The sequence below is a fragment of the Pseudorasbora parva genome, chromosome 18 (assembly GCF_024679245.1).
Source record: "Pseudorasbora parva isolate DD20220531a chromosome 18, ASM2467924v1, whole genome shotgun sequence".
In the NCBI taxonomy this organism is placed as follows: domain Eukaryota; kingdom Metazoa; phylum Chordata; class Actinopteri; order Cypriniformes; family Gobionidae; genus Pseudorasbora; species Pseudorasbora parva.
This window is the reverse complement of record NC_090189.1, coordinates 632,584-657,583: the sequence shown is the minus strand read 5'-3', so window position 1 is coordinate 657,583 and position 25,000 is coordinate 632,584. Positions and strand designations below refer to the sequence as shown.

The 25,000-nt window shown below is 45.7% G+C and overlaps 2 protein-coding genes across 4 annotated transcripts in view; one reads left to right on the top strand and one right to left on the bottom strand.

The window, feature by feature from the left end:
- Positions 1-3,295, top strand: part of jmy (junction mediating and regulatory protein, p53 cofactor) — a 37,978-nt gene extending 34,683 nt beyond the window's left edge. Inside the window, 1 exon segment of the mRNA XM_067422636.1 lies at positions 1,602-3,295. Within this exon segment, the coding sequence (XP_067278737.1) occupies positions 1,602-1,900 (299 nt within the window). The 3' untranslated portion in view covers positions 1,901-3,295.
- Positions 3,296-7,012: 3,717 nt separating this feature from the next.
- The window catches only part of LOC137046570 (homer protein homolog 1), a 30,099-nt gene continuing 12,111 nt past the window's right edge, over positions 7,013-25,000 (bottom strand). The window contains exons 3-10 of one of the 3 annotated variants that reach the window (XR_010899006.1): positions 23,926-24,057; positions 23,725-23,817; positions 17,451-17,572; positions 16,834-16,993; positions 16,176-16,286; positions 15,978-16,064; positions 7,959-8,681; positions 7,014-7,894 (exon numbers count right to left, since the gene is read on the bottom strand). Coding sequence is in view for 2 of the 3 variants with exons in the window: in XM_067423833.1 (XP_067279934.1) it covers positions 8,499-8,681; positions 15,978-16,064; positions 16,176-16,286; positions 16,834-16,993; positions 17,451-17,572; positions 23,725-23,817; positions 23,926-24,057 (888 nt within the window). In the remaining variant the exon portion in view is untranslated. Of the gene's footprint in view, positions 8,682-15,977; positions 16,065-16,175; positions 16,287-16,833; positions 16,994-17,450; positions 17,573-23,724; positions 23,818-23,925; positions 24,058-25,000 lie in introns of all 3 variants that reach the window. The other 2 variants (XM_067423833.1, XM_067423834.1) reach the window with 2 other exon arrangements.

Below are 25,000 nucleotides of genomic sequence, written 5' to 3'. Positions count from 1 at the left end.
GCCGCGCTAACTAGGGCTGCAGCAACTAATCAATAACGAAAATCACCCATAACGGTTCTCATTAATCGATTAGTCAGGTCTGTCTCAGTGCGCAAAAATTCCACCAGCTGCGCTAACTAGGGCTGCAGCAACTAATCGATAATAATCGATAACGAAAATCATCGATAACGGTTCTCATTAATCGATTAGTCGGGTCTGTCTAAGTGCGCAAAGATTCCACCAGCTGCGCTAACTAGGGCTGCAGCAACTAATCGATAACGAAAATCATCCATAACGGTTCTCATTAATCGATTAGTCGGGTCTGTCTAAGTGCGCAAAGATTCCACCAGCTGCGCTAACTAGGGCTGCAGCAACTAATCGATAACGAAAATCATCCATAACGGTTCTCATTAATCGATTAGTCAGGTCTGCCGATTGTGCGCAAAGATTCCACCAGCCGCGCTAACTAGGGCTGCAGCAACTAATCGATAACGAAAATCATCCATAACGGTTCTCATTAATCGATTAGTCAGGTCTGCCGATTGTGCGCAAAGATTCCACCAGCCGCGCTAACTAGGGCTGCAGCAACTAATCGATAACGAAAATCATCGATAACGGTTCTCATTAATCGATTAGTCAGGTCTGTCTCAATGCGCAAAGATTCCACCAGCTGCGCTAACTAGGGCTGCAGCAACTAATCGTTAACGAAAATCATCCATAACGGTTCTCATTAATCGATTAGTCAGGTCTGCCGATTGTGCGCAAAGATTCCACCAGCCGCGCTAACTAGGGCTGCAGCAACTAATCGTTAACGAAAATCATCCATAACGGTTCTCATTAATCGATTAGTCAGGTCTGTCTCAATGCGCAAAGATTCCACCAGCTGCGCTAACTAGGGCTGCAGCAACTAATCGTTAACGAAAATCATCCATAACGGTTCTCATTAATCGATTAGTCAGGTCTGCCGATTGTGCGCAAAGATTCCACCAGCCGCGCTAACTAGGGCTGCAGCAACTAATCGATAACGAAAATCATCCATAACGGTTCTCATTAATCGATTAGTCAGGTCTGCCGATTGTGCGCAAAGATTCCACCAGCCGCGCTAACTAGGGCTGCAGCAACTAATCGATAACGAAAATCATCGATAACGGTTCTCATTAATCGATTAGTCAGGTCTGTCTCAATGCGCAAAGATTCCACAAGCTGCGCTAACTAGGGCTGCAGCAACTAATCGATAACGAAAATCATCCATAACGGTTCTCATTAATCGATTAGTCAGGTCTGCCGATTGTGCGCAAAGATTCCACCAGCTGCGCTAACTAGGGCTGCAGCAACTAATCGATAACGAAAATCATCCATAACGGTTCTCATTAATCGATTAGTCAGGTCTGCCGATTGTGCGCAAAGATTCCACCAGCCGCACTAACTAGGGCTGCAGCAACTAATCGATAACGAAAATCATCGATAACGGTTCTCATTAATCGATTAGTCAGGTCTGTCTCAATGCGTAAAGATTCCACCAGCTGCGCTAACTAGGGCTGCAGCAACTAATCGATAACGAAAATCATCCATAACGGTTCTCATTAATCGATTGTGTGTTCTCCGTATGTGTGTGTCCGCAGCGAGCTCCCCGATGGACGAGGTTCTGGCCAGTCTGAAGCGCGGCAGCTTCCACCTGCGGAAGGCGGAGCTCCGTGTTTTGGCTCCGGATCCGGATGAGGACGACGGAAATAATATCCTGGCTCAGATCCGGAAGGGAGTGAAGCTGCGTAAGGTGCGGAGGCCGGAGCGCCGGGGCCTGGATCCGGATCCGGACCCGCTGACCCGCTCCATCCACGAGGCCCTCAGGCGGATCAAAGAGGCTTCACCGGAGTCCGAGTCTGAGGACGACACACCGCCCTGCACCGACTGGGAGAGCTGAAGAGAGAGAGTGTGTGTGTGTGTGTGTGTGTGTGTGATGAACAGATACGAACACACACAGCCGTCCTTATTCCAGTTATTAATCCTTCACTCACTCTGACCTGTTTGTTGTTGTCTTCATGTGTGACAGCCGGAGGAGCCACCACTCATGAGTCACACACACACACACACACACACACACACACACACACACACACACACACACACACACACACACACACACACACACACACACACACACTTGTTTTTGTGTAATATGGGGACATTCCATAGGCCTAATGGTTTTTATACTGTACAAACCATATTTTCTATCCCCTTACACTGCCCCTAAACCTACCCAATACAAACACACACACACACACACACATTCTGCATTTTTACTTTCTCATAAAAACTCCTCCTGTGTGATTTATAAGCCTTTTGTAAAGTGGGGCCATGGGTAATGTCCTCATATTTCACCCTCTCCTGTAATACCTGTGTCATACCCATGGCATTACACACATTTGAGTCCTCATATGTCACAAAAACAAGCACACACACACACACACACACACACACACACACATTCAGATCAGTCAATCAAACCAACAGCCTCTGAAACTAATCATGAACATCTGAACTAGTGTGTGTGAATGTGCTGATGTCATGAGGATCTGCCTCCCACACGCGTGTGCCGCCTGTCACGTCTCGCTCATTTCTTCATTTCCCGCTCGTTTCTTCATTTCCCGCTCGTTTCTTCATTTCCCGCTCGTTTCTTCATTTCCCGCTCGTTTCTTCATTTCCCGCTCGTTTCTTCTTTTCCCGCTCGTTTCTTCTTTTCCCGCTCGTTTCTTCTTTTCCCGCTCGTTTCTTCTTTTCCCGCTCATTTCTTCATTTATCTCTCCGTATGTTAATTTGATTTATATTCCCGTCAGTCACTGAATCATCCGTCGGGCCGTCTCCTCGCTCTGCTCATGACATCACGTTTACCCACAATGCTGAGGGGCGGACTCTGACGTGACACTGCAGTGTGTTTTTAAGTTTTTCATCACGTGTACTGTATTTAGCTTTTGATATCTTTTGTTTTAATCATATTAATTGTTCTGTATGTTCTATGCATTCTTGTTGAATCAGAAGCGTTTTCCCGCCGAAACACTACAGCCGTGAGCGCCACCATCGGCCGCCCGCTCCACATGTGCAATATTAGGACCCGATCCGCCGCATGTTTGCTTAGACCACACATGTATTTATTGAGTTCAACTAAATATTTAAATATGTAAAGCAATACCATAAAATGTACAATGATTTTTTTTGAATCTACAATTTTGCTTTTACTCTGCTTTTCCAAACATTGTACTCCTGATAGTTATTTTAAATTTGCATTTTGCCCCTTACGTAAAATAAAGTTTAAAAGAAACGTCCCGTTTGTGTGTGTCATTATTCTGCCATCAGGGTCTGAGCAGTGGGTGCGCTGACATCATCAGGGGGCGTGTCTGAGCAGTGGGTGCGCTGACATCATCAGGGGGCGTGTCTGACCAGAGGGGGGGCGCTGACGTCATCAGGGGGCGTGTCTGAGCAGAGGGGGCCCTGACGTCATCGGGGCGCTGACGTCATCAGGGGGCGTGTCTGACCAGAGGGGGCCCTGAAGTCATCAGGGGGCGTGTCTGACCAGAGGGGGCCCTGACGTCATCAGGGGGCGTGTCTGACCAGAGGGGGCGCTGACTTCATCAGGGGGCGTGTCTGACCAGTGGGGGGCGCTGACGTCATCAGGGGGCGTGTCTGACCAGAGGGGGCGCTGACGTCATCAGGGGGCGTGTCTGACCAGTGGGGGGCGCTGACGTCATCAGGGGGCGTGTCTGACCAGTGGGGGCGCTGAAGTCATCAGGGGGCGTGTCTGACCAGAGGGGGGCGCTGAAGTCATCAGGGGCGTGTCTGACCAGAGGGGGGCGCTGACGTCATCAGGGGGCGTGTCTGACCAGAAAAGGGGCGCTGACGTCATCAGGGGGCGTGTCTGACCAGAGGGGGCGCTGATGTCATCAGGGGGCGTGTCTGACTAGAGGGGGCGCTGACATCATCAGGGGGCGTGTCTGACCAGAGGGGGGCGCTGACATCATCAGGGGGCGTGTTAGACAAGAGGGGGGCACTGACATCATTCGGGGGAGTGTCTGAGCTGACATCATAAGGGGGCGTGTCTGACCAGAGGGGGCGCTGACGTCATCAGGGGGCGTGTCTGACCAGTGGGGGGCGCTGACATCATCAGGGGGCGTGTCTGACCAGAGGGGCCGCTGACATCAGGGGGCGTGTCTGACCAGAGAGGGGCGCTGACGTCATCAGGGGGCGTGTCTGACCAGTGGGGGGCGCTGACGTCATCAGGGGGCGTGTCTGACCAGAGGGGGAGCTGACATCATCAGGGGGCGTGTCTGATCAGAGGGGGCGCTGACGTCATCAGGGGGCGTGTCTGACCAGAGGGGGCGCTGACATCATCAGGGGGCGTGTCTGACCAGTGGGGGGCGCTGACATAATCAGGGGGCGTGTCTGACCAGAGGGGGCGCTGACATCATCAGGGGGCGTGTCTGACCAGAGGGGGCGCTGACGTCATCAGGGGGCGTGTCTGACCAGAGGGGGCACTGACATCATCAGGGGGCGTATCTGACCAGTGGGGGCGCTGACATCATCAGGGGGCGTGTCTGACCAGAGGGGGGCGCTGACGTCATCAGGGGGCGTGTCTGACCAGAGGGGGCGCTGACGTCATCAGGGGGCGTGTCTGACCAGAGGGGGCGCTGACGTCATCAGGGGGCGTATCTGACCAGTGGGGGCGCTGACATCATCGGGGGCGTGTCTGACCAGAGGGGGGCGCTGACGTCATCAGGGGGCGTGTCTGACCAGAGGGGGCGCTGACGTCATCAGGGGGCGTGTCTGACCAGAGGGGGCGCTGACATCATCAGGGGGCGTGTCTGACCAGAGGGGGCGCTGACGTCATCAGGGGGCGTATCTGACCAGTGGGGGGCGCTGACATCATCAGGGGGCGTATCTGACCAGTGGGGGCGCTGACGTCATCAGGGGGCGTATCTGACCAGTGGGGGCGCTGACGTCATCAGGGGGCGTGTCTGACCAGAGGGGGCGCTGACGTCATCAGGGGGCGTGTCTGACCAGTGGGGGCGCTGACGTCATCAGGGGGCGTGTCTGACCAGTGGGGGGCGCTGACGTCATCAGGGGGCGTGTCTGACCAGAGGGGGCACTGACATCATCAGGGGGCGTATCTGACCAGTGGGGGCGCTGACATCATCAGGGGGCGTGTCTGACCAGAGGGGGGCGCTGACGTCATCAGGGGGCGTGTCTGACCAGAGGGGGCGCTGACGTCATCAGGGGGCGTGTCTGACCAGAGGGGGCGCTGACGTCATCAGGGGGCGTGTCTGACCAGTGGGGGCGCTGACATCATCGGGGGCGTGTCTGACCAGAGGGGGGCGCTGACGTCATCAGGGGGCGTGTCTGACCAGAGGGGGCGCTGACGTCATCAGGGGGCGTGTCTGACCAGAGGGGGCGCTGACATCATCAGGGGGTGTGTCTGACCAGAGGGGGCGCTGACGTCATCAGGGGGCGTATCTGACCAGTGGGGGGCGCTGACATCATCAGGGGGCGTATCTGACCAGTGGGGGCGCTGACGTCATCAGGGGGCGTATCTGACCAGTGGGGGCGCTGACGTCATCAGGAGGCGTGTCTGACCAGAGGGGGCGCTGACGTCATCAGGGGGCGTATCTGACCAGTGGGGGCGCTGACGTCATCAGGAGGCGTGTCTGACCAGAGGGGGCGCTGACGTCATCAGGGGGCGTGTCTGAGCAGTGGGGGCGCTGACGTCATCAGGGGGCGTGTCTGACCAGAGGGGGCGCTGACGTCATCAGGGGGCGTGTCTGAGCAGTGGGGCGCTGACGTCATCAGGGGGCGTGTCTGACCAGTGGGGGGCGCTGACGTCATCAGGGGGCGTGTCTGACCAGTGGGGGCGCTGACGTCATCAGGGGGCGTGTCTGACCAGTGGGGGCGCTGACGTCATCAGGGGGCGTATCTGACCAGTGGGGGGCGCTGACGTCATCAGGGGGCGTGTCTGACCAGTGGGGGTGAAGATCTCACCCTTCGGATCTTACTCATTCCTTTTTCTGTCAATAAAATAAAAAAGCCAGTATCTCATAGTTTGGACTTTTTACAACTTTTTATTTCACAATTGTGAGTTTATATTTTACAATTCGCCAATTGTAATTGGGAGATAATTAAATTTTTTTTTATGTTATCACAATGAAAAAGGCGCAATTGTGAGAAACTTTTTATAGAAAAATGTAAACTTTTTTTCTTTTTTGCGACATCAAAAATTAAATGATTTAATTTGAGCTTTTTTTCTAATTGTGACTTTCTAGAAAAAAATTATTGTAACTGCGACTTTAAAAAAGTCACAGTTACAATAAAATATATATTTTTTATCACAATTATGAAGTCAACATTTTTCAATAAAAAGTCAGAGAATTTTGGGGATAATTTACAAGAAAAAAACACTCATTTTTTCTATAAAAAGTCGCAATTACGAGAAAAAAGTAAATTTTTCAATAAAAGTCGCAACTGCAGGGAAAAATGGAGAATTGTGAGATGAAGTCAGAAACACGAGTGTGTTCTGGGATCAGTCTTTACACAGACGAAACAACACATGTTGAGTTTTCACTTTCATTTTACTATAAACTCAGAAGTACATCCGTGTCGAAGTGTGTGTTATAATCAAAGGTGTGTGAGCTTCGAAATCATCATCATAAAGCCGTCCAGTGTGTCCAGCGCAAGCCCTTGAGGTTCCTCTCACACACACACACACACACACACACACACGAGTGGATCGTCATCCTCACACACACACACACACACACACACACGAGCGGATCGTCATCCTCACACACACACAAACGGATCATCATCCTCTCTCACACTCACACACACACACACGAGTGGATCGTCATCCTCACACACACACACAAACGGATCGTCATCCTCTCTCTCTCTCACACACACACACACACACACACACACACGAGCGGATCGTCATCCTCACACACACACACAAACGGATCGTCATCCTCTCTCTCACACACACACACACACACACACACACACACACGAGCGGATCGTCATCCTCACACACACACACAAACGGATCGTCATCCTCTCTCTCACACACACACACACACACACACACAAGCAGATTTTGGCAAGAGTTTCCCTCCGGACACGATTCCCTTTGAAATAGTTCAAAAATATTGCCAGTTTATCTCCACATTTACAAAACATTCATATTTCCACAACGCAAACGATAAAAACAGGAAACGATGAAAACAAACAAACGTCTGTACGTGGAACATCTACACAACTGTGATTAGAATATAGATATACTTTACAATAAATAAGCAGAAATCAGACAGCAGAACAAAACGCTCGATCCCGAAGAGTCACACACACACACACACCTGCACCGCTCACACGGATAAAGATTTCAGTGTGTGTGTGAGACAGAAAATACCTGATAGTGCCACTGAACTCGCTATTGCTCAGATTGTGGAAGTTCAAGAGTGGAAGAGAGTGTGTGTGTGTGTGCGTGTGTGTGTGTCCTAAATGCACCTTCATCATCATCATCATAAGTTAGAGTGGAAGAGAGTGTGTGTGTGTGTGTCCTAAATGCACCATCATCATCATCATCATAAGTTAGAGTGGAAGAGAGTGTGTGTGTGTGTGTGTCCTAAATGCACCATCATCATCATCATCATAAGTTAGAGTGGAAGAGAGTGTGTGTGTGTGTCCTAAATGCACCTTCATCATCATCTTCATCAGTTAAAGAGTGGAAGAGTGTGTGTGTGTGTCCTAAATGCACCTTCATCATCATCTTCATCAGTTAAAGAGTGGAAGAGTGTGTGTGTGTCCTAAATGCACCTTCATCATCATCTTCATCAGTTAAAGAGTGGAAGAGAGTGTGTGTGTGTCCTAAATGCACCTCATCATCATCTTCATCAGTTAAAGAGTGGAAGAGTGTGTGTGTGTGTGTGTCCTAAATGCACCTTCATCATCATCTTCATCAGTTAAAGAGTGGAAGAGTGTGTGTGTGTGTGTGTGTCCTAAATGCACCTTCATCATCATTTTCATCAGTTAAAGAGTGGAAGTGTGTGTGTGTGTGTGTGTGTCCTAAATGCACCTTCATCATCATCTTCATCAGTTAAAGAGTGAAAGATTGTGTGTGTGTGTGTGTCCTAAACGCACCTTCATCATCATCATCATCACGGTCAGTTCAAGTGTGTGTTTGCGACCCTTCACCTCCAGGTCATGTGAAGGTCAGTTCAAGAGTGTGTGTCTGCGACTTTTCACCTCCAGGTCACATGACGGTCAGTTCAAGAGTGTATGTCCGTGACCTTTCACCTCCAGGTCACGTGACGGTCAGTTCAAGAGTGTGTCCGTGACCTTTCACCTCCAGGTCATGTGACGGTCAGTCTAAGAGTGTCTCTCGGACAGAATCCCGAACTCCGAGATCTGCAGTGTGTGTGTGAGATCTGAGATGAGTGAAGGCAGTGTGTGTGTGTTTGTGTGTGTGTGTGTGTGAGACTCTAGCTCAGCAGTTTGGCCAGATTGTCCCTCAGCTCATTGAGCTCGTAGATCTTCCCATCCAGCAGCTCCAGTAGCGAGCGCAGACTCTTCCGGAAGCTCAGGTCCTCCAGCCGGCTGCTCTCCAGACGCTGCTCCAGCTCCGACAGACGCATCTCCAGCTCCGCGTTCTGCAGCTGCGAGTCCTGCGGGAGAAGCGGAGTGTGAGTGTGTGTGTATGTGTGTGTGAGAGAGAGAAGCAGAGCGATCAGAAGTGTGAAGTCATAGGGCTGGGAATTGATTCCAAAAAGAATTTATTAAAAAACAATCGATTAAAAAAAGAATTGATAAAATAAAATAAAAATCGATTAAAAAATTTAATTTTTAAATAAAAGCTCTACAGTCAGATGTCTACTCTAGTAAAGCACTACAGTCAGATGACTACTCTAGTAAAGCACTAAAGTCAGATGTCTACTCTAGTAAAGCACTACAGTCAGATGTCTACTCTAGTAAAGCACTACAGTCAGATGACTACTCTAGTAAAGCACTACAGTCAGATGTCTACTCTAGTAAAGCACTACAGTCAGATGACTACTCTAGTAAAGCACTACAGTCAGATGTCTACTCTAGTAAAGCACTACAGTCAGATGTCTACTCTAGTAAAGCACTACAGTCAGATGTTTACTCTAGTAAAGCACTACAGTCAGATGACTAGTCTAGTAAAGCACTACAGTCAGATGACTACTCTAGTAAAGCGCTACAGTCAGATGACTACTCTAGTAAAGCGCTACAGTCAGATGTCTACTCTAGTAAAGCACTACAGTCAGATGTCTACTCTAGTAAAGCACTACAGTCAGATGACTACTCTAGTAAAGCACTACAGTCAGATGTTTACTCTAGTAAAGCACTACAGTCAGATGACTAGTCTAGTAAAGCACTACAGTCAGATGACTACTCTAGTAAAGCGCTACAGTCAGATGACTACTCTAGTAAAGCGCTACAGTCAGATGACTACTCTAGTAAAGCACTACAGTCAGATGTCTACTCTAGTAAAGCACTACAGTCAGATGACTACTCTAGTAAAGCACTACAGTCAGATGTTTACTCTAGTAAAGCACTACAGTCAGATGACTAGTCTAGTAAAGCACTACAGTCAGATGACTACTCTAGTAAAGCACTACAGTCAGATGTCTACTCTAGTAAAGCACTACAGTCAGATGTCTACTCTAGTAAAGCACTACAGTCAGATGACTACTCTAGTAAAGCACTACAGTCAGATGTTTACTCTAGTAAAGCACTACAGTCAGATGACTAGTCTAGTAAAGCACTACAGTCAGATGACTACTCTAGTAAAGCGCTACAGTCAGATGACTACTCTAGTAAAGCGCTACAGTCAGATGTCTACTCTAGTAAAGCACTACAGTCAGATGTCTACTCTAGTAAAGCACTACAGTCAGATGACTACTCTAGTAAAGCACTACAGTCAGATGTTTACTCTAGTAAAGCACTACAGTCAGATGACTAGTCTAGTAAAGCACTACAGTCAGATGACTACTCTAGTAAAGCGCTACAGTCAGATGACTACTCTAGTAAAGCGCTACAGTCAGATGACTACTCTAGTAAAGCGCTACAGTCAGATGTCTACTCTAGTAAAGCACTACAGTCAGATGACTACTCTAGTAAAGCACTACAGTCAGATGACTACTCTAGTAAAGCACTACAGTCAGATGACTACTCTAGTAAAGCACTACAGTTAGATGACTACTCTAGTAAAGCACTACAGTCAGATGTCTACTCTAGTAAAGCACTACAGTCAGATGACTACTCTAGTAAAGCTCTACAGTCAGATGTCTACTCTAGTAAAGCATTACAGTCAGATGACTACTCTAGTAAAGCACTACAGTCAGATGTCTACTCTAGTAAAGCGCTACAGTCAGATGACTACTCTAGTAAAGCACTACAGTCAGATGTCTACTCTAGTAAAGCGCTACAGTCAGATGACTACTCTAGTAAAGCACTACAGTCAGATGACTACTCTAGTAAAGCACTACAGTCAGATGACTACTCTAGTAAAGCACTACAGTCAGATGACTACTCTAGTAAAGCACTACAGTCAGATGACTACTCTAGTAAAGCACTACAGTCAGATGACTACTCTAGTAAAGCACTACAGTCAGATGTCTACTTTAGTAAAGCACTACAGTCAGATGTCAGATGACTACTCTAGTAAAGCGCTACAGTCAGATGACTACTCTAGTAAAGCACTACAGCCAGATGACTACTCTAGTAAAGCGCTACAGTCAGATGCCTACTCTAGTAAAGCACTACAGTCAGATGCCTACTCTAGTAAAGCGCTACAGTCAGATGACTACTCTAGTAAAGCACTACAGTCAGATGCCTACTCTAGTAAAGCGCTACAGTCAGATGACTACTCTAGTAAAGCACTACAGTCAGATGTCTACTCTAGTAAAGCACTACAGTCAGATGTCTACTCTAGTAAAGCACTACAGTCAGATGTCTACTCTAGTAAAGCACTACAGTCAGATGTCTAATCTAGTAAAGCGCTACAGTCAGATGTCTACTCTAGTAAAGCGCTACAGTCAGATGTCTACTCTAGTAAAGCGCTACAGTCAGATGTCTACTCTAGTAAAGCGCTACAGTCAGATGTCTACTCTAGTAAAGCGCTACAGTCAGATGTCTACTCTAGTAAAGCACTACAGTCAGATGTCTACTCTAGTAAAGCACTACAGTCAGATGAGTACTCTAGTAAAGCACTACAGTCAGATGACTACTCTAGTAAAGCACTACAGTCAGATGTCTACTCTAGTAAAGCACTACAGTCAGATGACTACTCTAGTAAAGCACTACAGTCAGATGACTACTCTAGTAAAGCGCTACAGTCAGATGTCTACTCTAGTAAAGCGCTACAGTCAGATGTCTACTCTAGTAAAGCGCTACAGTCAGATGTCTACTCTAGTAAAGCACTACAGTCAGATGTCTACTCTAGTAAAGCACTACAGTCAGATGTCTACTCTAGTAAAGCGCTACAGTCAGATGACTACTCTAGTAAAGCGCTACAGTCAGATGTCTACTCTAGTAAAGCGCTACAGTCAGATGTCTACTCTAGTAAAGCACTACAGTCAGATGTCTACTCTAGTAAAGCACTACAGTCAGATGTCTACTCTAGTAAAGCGCTACAGTCAGATGTCTACTCTAGTAAAGCGCTACAGTCAGATGACTACTCTAGTAAAGCGCTACAGTCAGATGTCTACTCTAGTAAAGCGCTACAGTCAGATGTCTACTCTAGTAAAGCACTACAGTCAGATGTCTACTCTAGTAAAGCACTACAGTCAGATGTCTACTCTAGTAAAGCGCTACAGTCAGATGTCTACTCTAGTAAAGCGCTACAGTCAGATGACTACTCTAGTAAAGCCCTACAGTCAGATGACTACTCTAGTAAAGCACTACAGTCAGATGTCTACTCTAGTAAAGCACTACAGTCAGATGTCTACTCTAGTAAAGCGCTACAGTCAGATGTCTACTCTAGTAAAGCGCTACAGTCAGATGACTACTCTAGTAAAGCACTACAGTCAGATGTCTATTCTAGTAAAGCGCTACAGTCAGATGACTACTCTAGTAAAGCACTACAGTCAGATGTCTACTCTAGTAAAGCACTACAGTCAGATGTCTACTCTAGTAAAGCGCTACAGTCAGATGTCTACTCTAGTAAAGCGCTACAGTCAGATGTCTACTCTAGTAAAGCGCTACAGTCAGATGTCTACTCTAGTAAAGCACTACAGTCAGATGACTACTCTAGTAAAGCACTACAGTCAGATGTCTACTCTAGTAAAGCACTACAGTCAGATGACTACTCTAGTAAAGCACTACAGTCAGATGTCTACTCTAGTAAAGCTCTACAGTCAGATGTCTACTCTAGTAAAGCTCTACAGTCAGATGTCTACTCTAGTAAAGCGCTACAGTCAGATGACTACTCTAGTAAAGCGCTACAGTCAGATGTCTACTCTAGTAAAAGCGCTACAGTCAGATGACTACTCTAGTAAAGCGCTACAGTCAGATGACTTCTCTAGTAAAGCTCTACAGTCAGATGTCTACTCTAGTAAAGCACTACAGTCAGATGTCTACTCTAGTAAAGCACTACAGTCAGATGACTACTCTAGTAAAGCTCTACAGTCAGATGACTACTCTAGTAAAGCACTACAGTCAGATGTCTACTCTAGTAAAGCACTACAGTCAGATGTCTACTCTAGTAAAGCACTACAGTCAGATGACTACTCTAGTAAAGCACTACAGTCAGATGTCTACTCTAGTAAAGCGCTACAGTCAGATGACTACTCTAGTAAAGCACTACAGTCAGATGTCTACTCTAGTAAAGCGCTACAGACAGATGACTACTCTAGTAAAGCGCTACAGTCAGATGACTACTCTAGTAAAGCGCTACAGTCAGATGACTACTCTAGTAAAGCCCTACAGTCAGATGACTACTCTAGTAAAGCGCTACAGTCAGATGACTACTCTAGTAAAGCGCTACAGTCAGATGTCTACTCTAGTAAAGCACTACAGTCAGATGACTACTCTAGTAAAGCGCTACAGTCAGATGACTACTCTAGTAAAGCTCTACAGTCAGATGTCTACTCTAGTAAAGCGCTACAGTCAGATGACTACTCTAGTAAAGCGCTACAGTCAGATGACTACTCTAGTAAAGCGCTACAGTCAGATGTCTACTCTAGTAAAGCGCTACAGTCAGATGTCTACTCTAGTAAAGCACTACAGTCAGATGACTACTCTAGTAAAGCACTACAGTCAGATGTCTACTCTAGTAAAGCTCTACAGTCAGATGTCTACTCTAGTAAAGCACTACAGTCAGATGACTACTCTAGTAAAGCTCTACAGTCAGATGTCTACTCTAGTAAAGCTCTACAGTCAGATGTCTTCTCTAGTAAAGCGCTACAGTCAGATGTCTACTCTAGTAAAGCACTACAGTCAGATGTCTACTCTAGTAAAGCACTACAGTCAGATGACTACTCTAGTAAAGCGCTACAGTCAGATGTCTACTCTAGTAAAGCGCTACAGTCAGATGACTACTCTAGTAAAGCACTACAGTCAGATGACTACTCTAGTAAAGCACTACAGTCAGATGTCTACTCTAGTAAAGCTCTACAGTCAGATGACTACTCTAGTAAAGCACTACAGTCAGATGTCTACTCTAGTAAAGCACTACAGTCAGATGACTACTCTAGTAAAGCGCTACAGTCAGATGACTACTCTAGTAAAGCACTACAGTCAGATGACTACTCTAGTAAAGCACTACAGTCAGATGTCAGATGACTACTCTAGTGAAGCACTACAGTCAGATGTCTACTCTAGTAAAGCTCTACAGTCAGATGTCTTCTCTAGTAAAGCACTACAGTCAGATGACTACTCTAGTAAAGCACTACAGTCAGATGACTACTCTAGTGAAGCACTACAGTCAGATGTCTACTCTAGTAAAGCGCTACAGTCAGATGACTACTCTAGTAAAGCGCTACAGTCAGATGACTACTCTAGTAAAGCACTACAGTCAGATGTCTACTCTAGTAAAGCACTACAGTCAGATGACTACTCTAGTAAAGCACTACAGTCAGATGACTACTCTAGTAAAGCACTACAGTCAGATGTCTACTCTAGTAAAGCACTACAGTCAGATGACTACTCTAGTAAAGCACTACAGTCAGATGACTACTCTAGTAAAGCACTACAGTCAGATGACTACTCTAGTAAAGCACTACAGTTAGATGACTACTCTAGTAAAGCACTACAGTCAGATGTCTACTCTAGTAAAGCACTACAGTCAGATGACTACTCTAGTAAAGCTCTACAGTCAGATGTCTACTCTAGTAAAGCATTACAGTCAGATGACTACTCTAGTAAAGCACTACAGTCAGATGTCTACTCTAGTAAAGCGCTACAGTCAGATGACTACTCTAGTAAAGCACTACAGTCAGATGTCTACTCTAGTAAAGCGCTACAGTCAGATGACTACTCTAGTAAAGCACTACAGTCAGATGACTACTCTAGTAAAGCACTACAGTCAGATGACTACTCTAGTAAAGCACTACAGTCAGATGACTACTCTAGTAAAGCACTACAGTCAGATGACTACTCTAGTAAAGCACTACAGTCAGATGACTACTCTAGTAAAGCACTACAGTCAGATGTCTACTTTAGTAAAGCACTACAGTCAGATGTCAGATGACTACTCTAGTAAAGCACTACAGTCAGATGACTACTCTAGTAAAGCACTACAGTCAGATGACTACTCTAGTAAAGCACTACAGTCAGATGACTACTCTAGTAAAGCACTACAGTCAGATGACTACTCTAGTAAAGCGCTACAGTCAGATGACTACTCTAGTAAAGCACTACAGTCAGATGACTACTCTAGTAAAGCACTACAGTCAGATGACTACTCTAGTAAAGCACTACAGTCAGATGTCTACTCTAGTAAAGCTCTACAGTCAGATGTCTACTCTAGTAAAGCACTACAGTCAGATGACTACTCTAGTAAAGCGCTACAGTCAGATGTCTACTCTAGTAAAGCGCTACAGTCAGATGACTACTCTAGTAAAGCACTACAGTCAGATGTCTACTCTAGTAAAGCGCTACAGTCAGATGTCTGCTCTAGTAAAGCACTACAGTCAGATGACTACTCTAGTAAAGCACTACAGTCAGATGTCTACTCTAGTAAAGCACTACAGTCAGATGACTACTCTAGTAAAGCACTACAGTCAGATGACTACTCTAGTAAAGCACTACAGTCAGATGTCTACTTTAGTAAAGCACTACAGTCAGATGTCAGATGACTACTCTAGTAAAGCACTACAGTCAGATGACTACTCTAGTAAAGCACTACAGTCAGATGACTACTCTAGTAAAGCACTACAGTCAGATGACTACTCTAGTAAAGCACTACAGTCAGATGACTACTCTAGTAAAGCGCTACAGTCAGATGACTACTCTAGTAAAGCACTACAGTCAGATGACTACTCTAGTAAAGCACTACAGTCAGATGACTACTCTAGTAAAGCACTACAGTCAGATGTCTACTCTAGTAAAGCTCTACAGTCAGATGTCTACTCTAGTAAAGCACTACAGTCAGATGACTACTCTAGTAAAGCGCTACAGTCAGATGTCTACTCTAGTAAAGCGCTACAGTCAGATGACTACTCTAGTAAAGCACTACAGTCAGATGTCTACTCTAGTAAAGCGCTACAGTCAGATGTCTACTCTAGTAAAGCACTACAGTCAGATGACTACTCTAGTAAAGCGCTACAGTCAGATGACTACTCTAGTAAAGCACTACAGTCAGATGACTACGGAATTGTTTCCAAAAGTTCCTGACTAAAGGAGCCTGTGGTCACGGTCACACTCACACTCACACTCACACTCACACTCACACTCACACTCACACTCACACTCACACTCACACTCACACTCACACTCACACTCACATGCAGCTGCTGAGCCAGAGAGTCCTTCTGCACCTGCAGACGTTCAGCATTCTCCACTTCCTCCTTCAGCTTCTCCAGCTCCTGAGGGGAGAAACATTTCAGCACTGTGTGTGTGTGTGTGTGTGAGAGAGAGAGTGTGTGACTGTGTGTGTGTGAGAGAGTGTGTGTGCATGTGTGTGTGAGACTTCTGACCTCCTCCTTGGCCTTCAGCTCAGCCTCCAGCTCCTCGATGGTCTGGTTCAGCTCTGTCTTCTGTGTTTTGATGCCGGCCGTCTGTCCGCTCACACACTCCAGCTCCGTCACCTGACACACACACGCACACACACGTTTGAAAAAACATAATTTAGTATGTATATTAGCCTTTTGAAAAGTTCTGGCTGGTCCCCACAACAATAATACAAACAAGGACACACACACACACACACACAATATGATGACAACTGCTCAGTTGTGTGAGTCCTGTTAGTCAGCCTGTACACACACAAACACACACACACACACACACACACACGTTTGTTTTTGTGACATTTTTTGTTTTTGTTGTGGTCCATACGCCTCAAACTGAGCTGCTCTGTGTATTCTGACAGCTTTCTCTCAGAACCAGCATTAACTTCTGGAGCAGTTTGAGCTCCAGTAGCTCGTCTGTTTGATCGGACCCCACGGGCCAGCCTTCGCTCCCCACGGTCATCAATGAGCCTTGGCCGCCCATACACACCTTCAGTGTAAAAGCGAGCCTTTCCTGAAGGTGTGTGTGTGTTAAAGCCACCCCCTTTCCTGAAGGTGTGTTAAAGTGAGCCTCTCCTGAAGGTGTGTGTGTGTGTGTGTGTGTGTGTGTGTGTGTGTCTCTGACCCGTTTGTGGAGTCTCTCTGCCTCGTCCTGATAGGCCGCCAGCTGCTGCTTCCACTGTTTGACATTAGCGGTGGACTCGAGCAGCGCCGCCGTTAGCTTAGCGTTGTTCCCCTTCAGAGCCGCCAGCTCAGCCTCCCAGTGTTTGCTGATGGATGTGGAGCTGCAGGAAGAAGAGTCAAGACACACACACACACACACGTTAGGTTTTTGTGAATTGTAGGGACTTTCCATAGGCGAAATGGATTTTAAACTGTACAAACTGTACATTCTATCCCCCTACACTGCCTCTAAACCTACCCATCACACACACACACACACACACACACACACACACACACACACACACACACACACACACACACACACTAGTGACTCATCAAGTGCTCATGACTCTCCAGTGACTGTGATCTTCAGGATAATAAAGCTTCTGTTCGGTGACTCAGAGCTAATGATTTAAGTGTGTTTTCATCCATAATTAATGTCCGTCTAACTCAGTGTTTTGATGTAATGCTGTCCAGGGAGGTCCACACACACACACACACACACACACACACAGAGAGAGACACACACACACACCAGTGGAGCATGAATATGGATGAGCGGATGAATCGGCTCACCCGTGCGGGAACGGGGCGGCGTTGAGCTCGGATCGGCTCTCGGAGTCCGGAGTCACTCTATCATCCGTCCCATTGATGCTTTCTGGAGTCATGGGAGACTGAAGATCGCCCGGAGCCGATTCCTGTCACACACACACACACACACATCATCAGCACTGCTGCTTAAACACACCTGGCAGACATAACACCTGTTTGTGTTCAATCCTCAGATAAAGATTCAAACGGTTATGAATCAGTGAATCGATTCATGATTCGGATCGGCAATGTCTCGTGATTTCAGCAGTTTGACACGCGATCCGAATCATGAATCGATTCACTGATTCATAACCGTTTGAATCTTTATTTGAGGATTGAACACAAACCCGGAAGAGAAGCCAATGCTGAATAAAGTCGTAGTTTTTGTTATTTTTGGACCCAAATGTATTTTGGATGCTTCAAGAGACTCTAATTAACCCACTGATGTCTCATATGGACTACTGTGATGATGTTTTTATTCCCTTTCTGGACATGGACAGTATAGTGTGCATACACTTGCATACGCTCTCGGACTAAATATAAAATATCTTAAACTGTGTGTGAAGATGAGCGGAGGTCTGACGGGTGTGGAGCGACATTAGGGGGAGGAGTTAATGACAGACATTTTATATTTGGGGGAACTAGCCCTTTAAGCCATTAGTGGACTAAGCACACGTTTACATTAATCTAATTACTTGAATATATCCTCGAGTGTGTTCTAAACCATAATGAGCTTTATGTTACACAGGCAGTTTGCCTTCCGCACTCAAGCTTGCCAAACAGAACCGGCTAAAGTCATTATTATGAATGTATAAAAATAGACATTTTAATAGTTTATTAATAAAAGTTGTGTGTTGTCGGCTGCAAAGATGAAGTTAACGATGCGGACTCAATCTCCGCAGTGGACCGCACCAAGAGAAAAAAGCACATTTCACACAGATTTAGATTACGGAATACATTTCTTTTTGGCTTTGAATTATTACGTTTAAAAGTAGACGTGTCAATCGACATATTTCTGATGTCTGAGTTTTGGTTCATTTATGAGACGCGCTCCAATGCTATATATTGTCGATTATATTGTCTGCTATATTTGCTTCTTATTTATTAAATCCAGGCAATTGGCGTATGAAACATTGATTACATTTAAGATATCATTTATACAAAACGAAATTCACTTTAAAGAAAGCTTTTCTACAAAACTTAATGAATCATTTCTGAGCCACTCCATGTCTTCTGCCATATTGCGCATCTGATGATGTGTCCTTTCTTACTCATGCTGTTCACTTTTCATAATCAACAGATGAAATTATATTAAAAATATTACATTTACACATAAATATTAAACAAATTCCTTTTTAAATGGATACAATTATAATGCAATACAGAGAATCAAATTTCATGTTGGAGCGGGATTTGAGCGACTGTTGTTTAACCAGTGAGTGTGAGCGCACCCTTTGCAGCTACAACAGCGTCAACTCTTTCCACGAGGTTTAGGAGTGTGTTTATGGGAATGTTTGGCCATTATGGAGCGACGCTTTGTGCACTGGAGCGCAGTCATGCTGAGACAGGAAGGGGCCGTCCACAAACTGATCCCACAAAGTTAGGAGCATGAAATTGTCCAAAATGTCTTGGTGAAGCATTAAGAGTTCCTTTCACTGGAACTAAGAGGCCAACCCCTGAAAAACAACCCCACCCCATAATCCCCCCTCCACCAAACTTTACACTTGACACAATGCAGTCAGGCGAGTCCCGTTCTCCTGGCGACGGCCAAACCCAGACTCGTCCATGTGATTGTCAGACTGAAGCGTGATTGGTCGCTCAGAGAACACGTCTCACTGCTCTAGAGTCCAGTGGCGGCTGCTTTACTCCACTGCATCCCACGCTTTGCATTGCTCTTGGTGATGTAAGGCTTGGATGAGCTACTCGGCCATGGAAACCCATTCCATGAAGCTCTCTCCGCTGTTCTTGAGCTCATCTGAAGGCCACAGAAGTCTGGAGGTCTGGAGCTGTTGACTCTGCAGAAAGTTGGAGACTTCTGCGCCCTGTGACCCTCAGCATGCGCTGACCCCGCTCTGGGATTTAACACTTCGTGGCTGAGTTGCTGTTGTTCCCAATGGCTTCCTCTTTGTTCTAATCCCACTAACAGTTGAGCGTGGAATATTTAGTAGTGAGGAAATGTCAGGAATGGACTTATTGCACAGGTGTCAGCCTATCACGGCCCCACGCTTGAGTTCAGATTTGGAGGGGCATCCCAATACATTTAGCTTCTCGTCCTGACCTCACAAATGAGCTTCTAGAACAATGGGCAAAAATCCCCATAAACACACTCCTAAACCTTGAGGAAAGCCTTCCCAGAAGAGCTGGAGCTGTTAGAGAGGGGGGGCCGACTCCAGATTAAACCCCACGGAGTAACAATGGGGAGCTCAGGTGTGTGTAGAGGCGGCACAACACTTCTGGAGATATAGTGTATTTATATATATATACATTAATACATACATAGGTTGTTATTTATACTGTATTTGTCTGTTTTTTATGCGTTTATGTTTGTGTATTGTGAAGCACTTTGAGCATGGGAAAATAAATCAATTAAACATATTACTGTTATTATTATTATTGTTAATAACCAGTGGCTCATGCATGGGGTAAGCAAAATAATCTTGTTTTCTGTTTGAATTAAGATTATTTTTCTCGCCCCATTGGCAGATTATTTATCTTATTTTAAGCAAAAACTCTCTTCATTTTGAGTTATTTTTCAACACATCCTGGAGTGTCAATTGGTGTCTCCTCTGAATTTGCCTCATCCTCAATAAATCCGTCTCTTCCGTGATACCCATAAAAGTTGAATATTCTGCTCTAATCTGACCTCTGAGCTCTGAGCTGTGCGGTGTCCAGACTAATAATCCTCCACTGTGTGTTAATAGGCCAGAGGAGAACTGAGTCTGGTTTCTCTAAGGTTTATTTTTCTCCATCATGCCCTGATGGAGTTTGGGTTCCTTTGGTCGCCTTTGGCTTGGCTTGCTCAGTTGGGGACACTAACATTATGATCAGAGTTATTCAACTAAATATACGTTTACATGCACGTTCTTAAAGGGGGGGTGAAATGCTGTTTCATGCATACTGATCTTTTTACACTGTTAAAGACTTGGAATCCCATACTAAACATAGACAAAGTTTCAAAAGTTAAGGTGGACGTTTGATGGGAGTATTTCTTTGTCAAAAATACTACTTCCGGTTAGTCATAAGTTTCGGCAAGTTTTTTGCGATCATGCGTCCCCTTTGACGTTAATGGGGGCGGAATTTCCTTGTATGGGCCTTACGGACAATTCTACCGGAAGAGCGTGAGAGAGAGAGAGAGAGAGAGAGAGAGAGAGAGAGAGAGAGAGAGAGAGAGAGAGAGAGAGAGAGAGAGAGAGAGAGAGGGAGAGAGAGAGGGAGAGAGAGAGAGCGAGAGAGAGAGGGAGCGAAAGCAACAGGCTACGCCCATTAAAGCGCTGGCTCGTAGGATGCTGGACAGGTGATGTGCACATAACAATGTCACCAAAAAAGTGCGTTTTTGGTTGCCAGACCAAGACAGTCCTGCACAGATTCTCCAAAACCCCGCGTTAAGGCAACAGTGGATGTAATTTGCTTTTCCGGATCAGCAACTGAGTTGCGCGACTGTTTATATCTGTTCGCTGCATTTCGGTGCCGACTGTTTCATAAACAAGGCCCAGCTCGACACCGGATTTTCCCAATCGCCTAATGCTGAAGGATGGAGCAGTCCCAACGATAAAGGTCCCAACGTTAGAACCGCAGGCGGTGAGTGAGACTGCTTCAAATGTGTGTGTTTTTGCCTATGCTCATCAAGTAGCCCAAACATGATCACGTATAGTTAATTGATCAATGGAGCATGCGATGTGTAGTGCGTGTACATTTGTTTAGCTGGCCACTATATGTGTAACTTTATGTTTGTGTATTGTAAAAGCACTCCAAACAACAATACACAAAGAGTGGGGAAATATGTTGAACTAAATAAGCGCGCTTCTTCATTCAAATGCGCTACTATTCCGTGTCTTTCTATGTAAACACTAACTTAGCCTGCGGTGCAAAACCAGTCCGCTTACTGTCTACACAAACCACGCGTAAACACACACACACACACGTGCACAACTGCACTTCCCACATGTACACCTTCAAAGACAAAAATACGACGATATAATTCAAGTATAAATATGTAAATAACACAAGCCGCTAAGCATATTATATAGTTAGTATATAACTTGTACCACATAGAGACGTCCTGCTCTAGTCGTTTTTGCTGCTGCTCCTGTTCAACTGCAGCCTCTGGGTCTGATTCCGGATCATAGATGTATGGCTGTATCTGATTAAAAGCCATATTTTTATTTTGAATAAAGTTTTTTCCCGCTGTTAGGGATGACAGCTTTACGACGCACTCGACTCAACTCAACACAATAGCAGCGGCGCGCACACGTCATTATTTAGCTCCGCTCACACGACACGCCCCCACCCGCTCGGCTTTTTTCGGAAAGACTCGGAACAGCGCATCTTTCTTATATAATTATTAAAAAAATAAAGACTTTTCGGAGATATGCAGGATGCAATGCTACTCTATAGGTACTCAAGATTGACATGACACTGACCCCCCTTTAAGCCGATTATGCCCAATAAGCCGACAGTGATCTGGTCATGTAACCGCGGTAACCCGTTTTCTTTTATCGGAGTAATGTCATAAACGGCGTAAGCATAAACCGGTCGGCTCAGGGAGTTTTTGCCTCTTACCTCGATTTCGCGCGGCATGTAAACGCATTAACCTGCTTTCTGTCGGCTTATTGAAGAGCGCATGTGTGATAGGGGACAAAAACACAAACTTACAGCAGATTTAAACGCATCCAGACAGAGCGAGCTAGAGTTCTGCATGAAATAAGGACATATATCACAAACGCAGACTCTGAGACCCAGAGCATTGTAAAGATGTGTTCTCATCTCAGTCAGCAGAAGTAGAAGAGGTTCAGCCAAACGCCGCATGAGGGATAATATGAGCCGTAAATCTCCCGCTGACACGGCGCACGCTTTATTTAACATCACAACTAACATTTGATACGGACACTATTATTTTTGACGCCACTACAAAGAAATAGCCCGGTTTATTAAAAAAGTCACGTAAACGCGGTTTGCGTTGTCAGTTTACTGGTGTGCATGTGAACGCAGCCAATAATAATCTCATAAAGGTTCAGGACGGTCCGCTTCAGTCTTACCTTCGATGCGCTCCGGATCTGTGTGTGTCAGGAGATGAACGACAGCATGAGAGAAACGACAATACAGTGAATATTGATCACAGTGGACCTGATTATAAACCAGTTTGGGAAGGACTGAAGGGAAGTCTGGGATGGACTGGATCCTGTGGGATTGTTTAACGGACTGTGGGTTTCGGGTCAGGTTTAAAGGGTTAGTTCAGCCAGTAATGAAATGTGTGTCATTAACTCCTCCCCCTAATGTCGCTCCACACCCGTATGACCTCCGCTCATCTTCACACACAGTTTAAGATATTTTATATTTAGTCCGAGAGCGTATGCAAGTGTATGCACACTATACTGTCCATGTCCAGAAAGGGAATAAAAACATCATCACAGTAGTCCATATGAGACATCAGTGGGTTAATTAGAGTCTCTTGAAGCATCCAAAATACATTTGGGTCCAAAAATAACAAAAACTACGACTTTATTCAGCATTGGCTTCTCTTCCGCGTTTGTGTTCAATCCTCAGATAAAGATTCAAACGGTTATGAGTCAGCGAATCGATTCATAATTCGGATCGCGTGTCAAACTGCTGAAATCACGAGACATTGGCGATCCGAATCATTGATCGTTTTTATTCCCTTTCTGGACATGGACAGTATAGTGTGCATACACTTGCATACGCTCTCGGACTAAATATAAAATATCTTAAACTGTGTGTGAAGATGAGCGGAGGTCTTACGGGTGTGGAGCAACATTAGGGAGAGGAGTTAATGACAGACATTTCAGTTTTGGCTGAACTAACCCTTTAAGGGCGTTCGGACGGGCTTATGCATTTCCTCCTTACCTTGAAGCGCGGGAAGCACGAGACGGGTTTGCGCTTGAGAGAGAGAGTGAATGAGGTCGTGAGTAGATTAACACACACACACACACACACACACACACACACACACACACACACACACACACACACACACACACACACACACACACACACAGACTGCAGGTGTCCTGACGGATCATACCTGTGACGGGGAGCTGGTCAACTCCATCTTCTCCTGAGACTTCTCCTTCGCCATCCGCGCCGCCTCTTTAAACTCCGCAAACTTCTCTGCAAACTACAGACAGACGGAGAACACAACATGTTTCCAGCCCCGAGAGTGTGTGTGTGTGTGTGTGGAACGTGTGTGAAGCGTATGTGTTTGTGTGTGTGGGGCCGGACTGACTTTGCTCAGCAGAGCCTCAGAGGAGAAGCCCAGGCCGTAGACGGTGTTGGCCCGACTGTCGGCCCACTGGCCAAACTTGTGCGAGGTCTTGGTGAAGGTCATGTTAGGAGTGATGGTGCTGTTGATGATGGCCTGCACAACACACACACACACACACACACACACACACACACACACACACACACACACACACAGGAAAGGGTATTTGCAGGTCAGGCTCAGACACTCAAGGATAAATCTGACTGGAGAATCTTATCTAGAATTATTGCCTATCGCAGCTGCTCAGATCTGACCTCTGACCTTTCATTCTCCAGAATATCTGCACTGTTTCTGTGGCAGTGATGTTGTGTTGGTAATCAAACGCCAACAACAACAACAACAACAACAACAACACCAAACGCAACGGAGCGGCTAGAGATACAGACTTCTTTACAAAGTGAGAAAGCTTGAGCTCTACTGAGGATCGAAGAGGAAAAAGATCAAAGAAGAGTTTTCTGATCCCATTGTCAGAGATTTGTTCTTGTTTTAAAGGGTTAGTTCACCCTAAAATGAATATTCTGTCATTAACTCCTCTCCCTCATGTGGTTGGACACCCGTCAGACCTTCGCTCATCTTCAGAACACAAATGAAGATATTTTAGTGTAAAGCTGAGAAAGGCACATTCGTGGAGAAATCAAAACCACTGAGCAGCGATATGAACTCACAGAAGAAACACACTGGGGGAAAACTCAGCTTTCTGTTGATATTTATGATTTATGATATTGTTAATAACACAAGTCGACTTTGCAATAGTGAATTGTGTAGCATGGTGTAGTTTAATAAACAGTAGCCTTATTAATATTAAGTTACTTAAATTTTAGATCCAAACAACCTTTTCTGTTCCATTTGACCGACGAGAATAGTTCCAGAGGAAAGCAGCACTCGGCGCGGTGTTCTGTTACTGAATGATTCGGTGTTTTGTTACTGAATGATTCGGTGTTTTGTTACTGAATGATTCGGTGTTTTGTTACTGAATGATTCGGTGTGTTGTTACTGAATGATTCGGTGTTCTGTTACTGAATGATTCGGTGTGTTG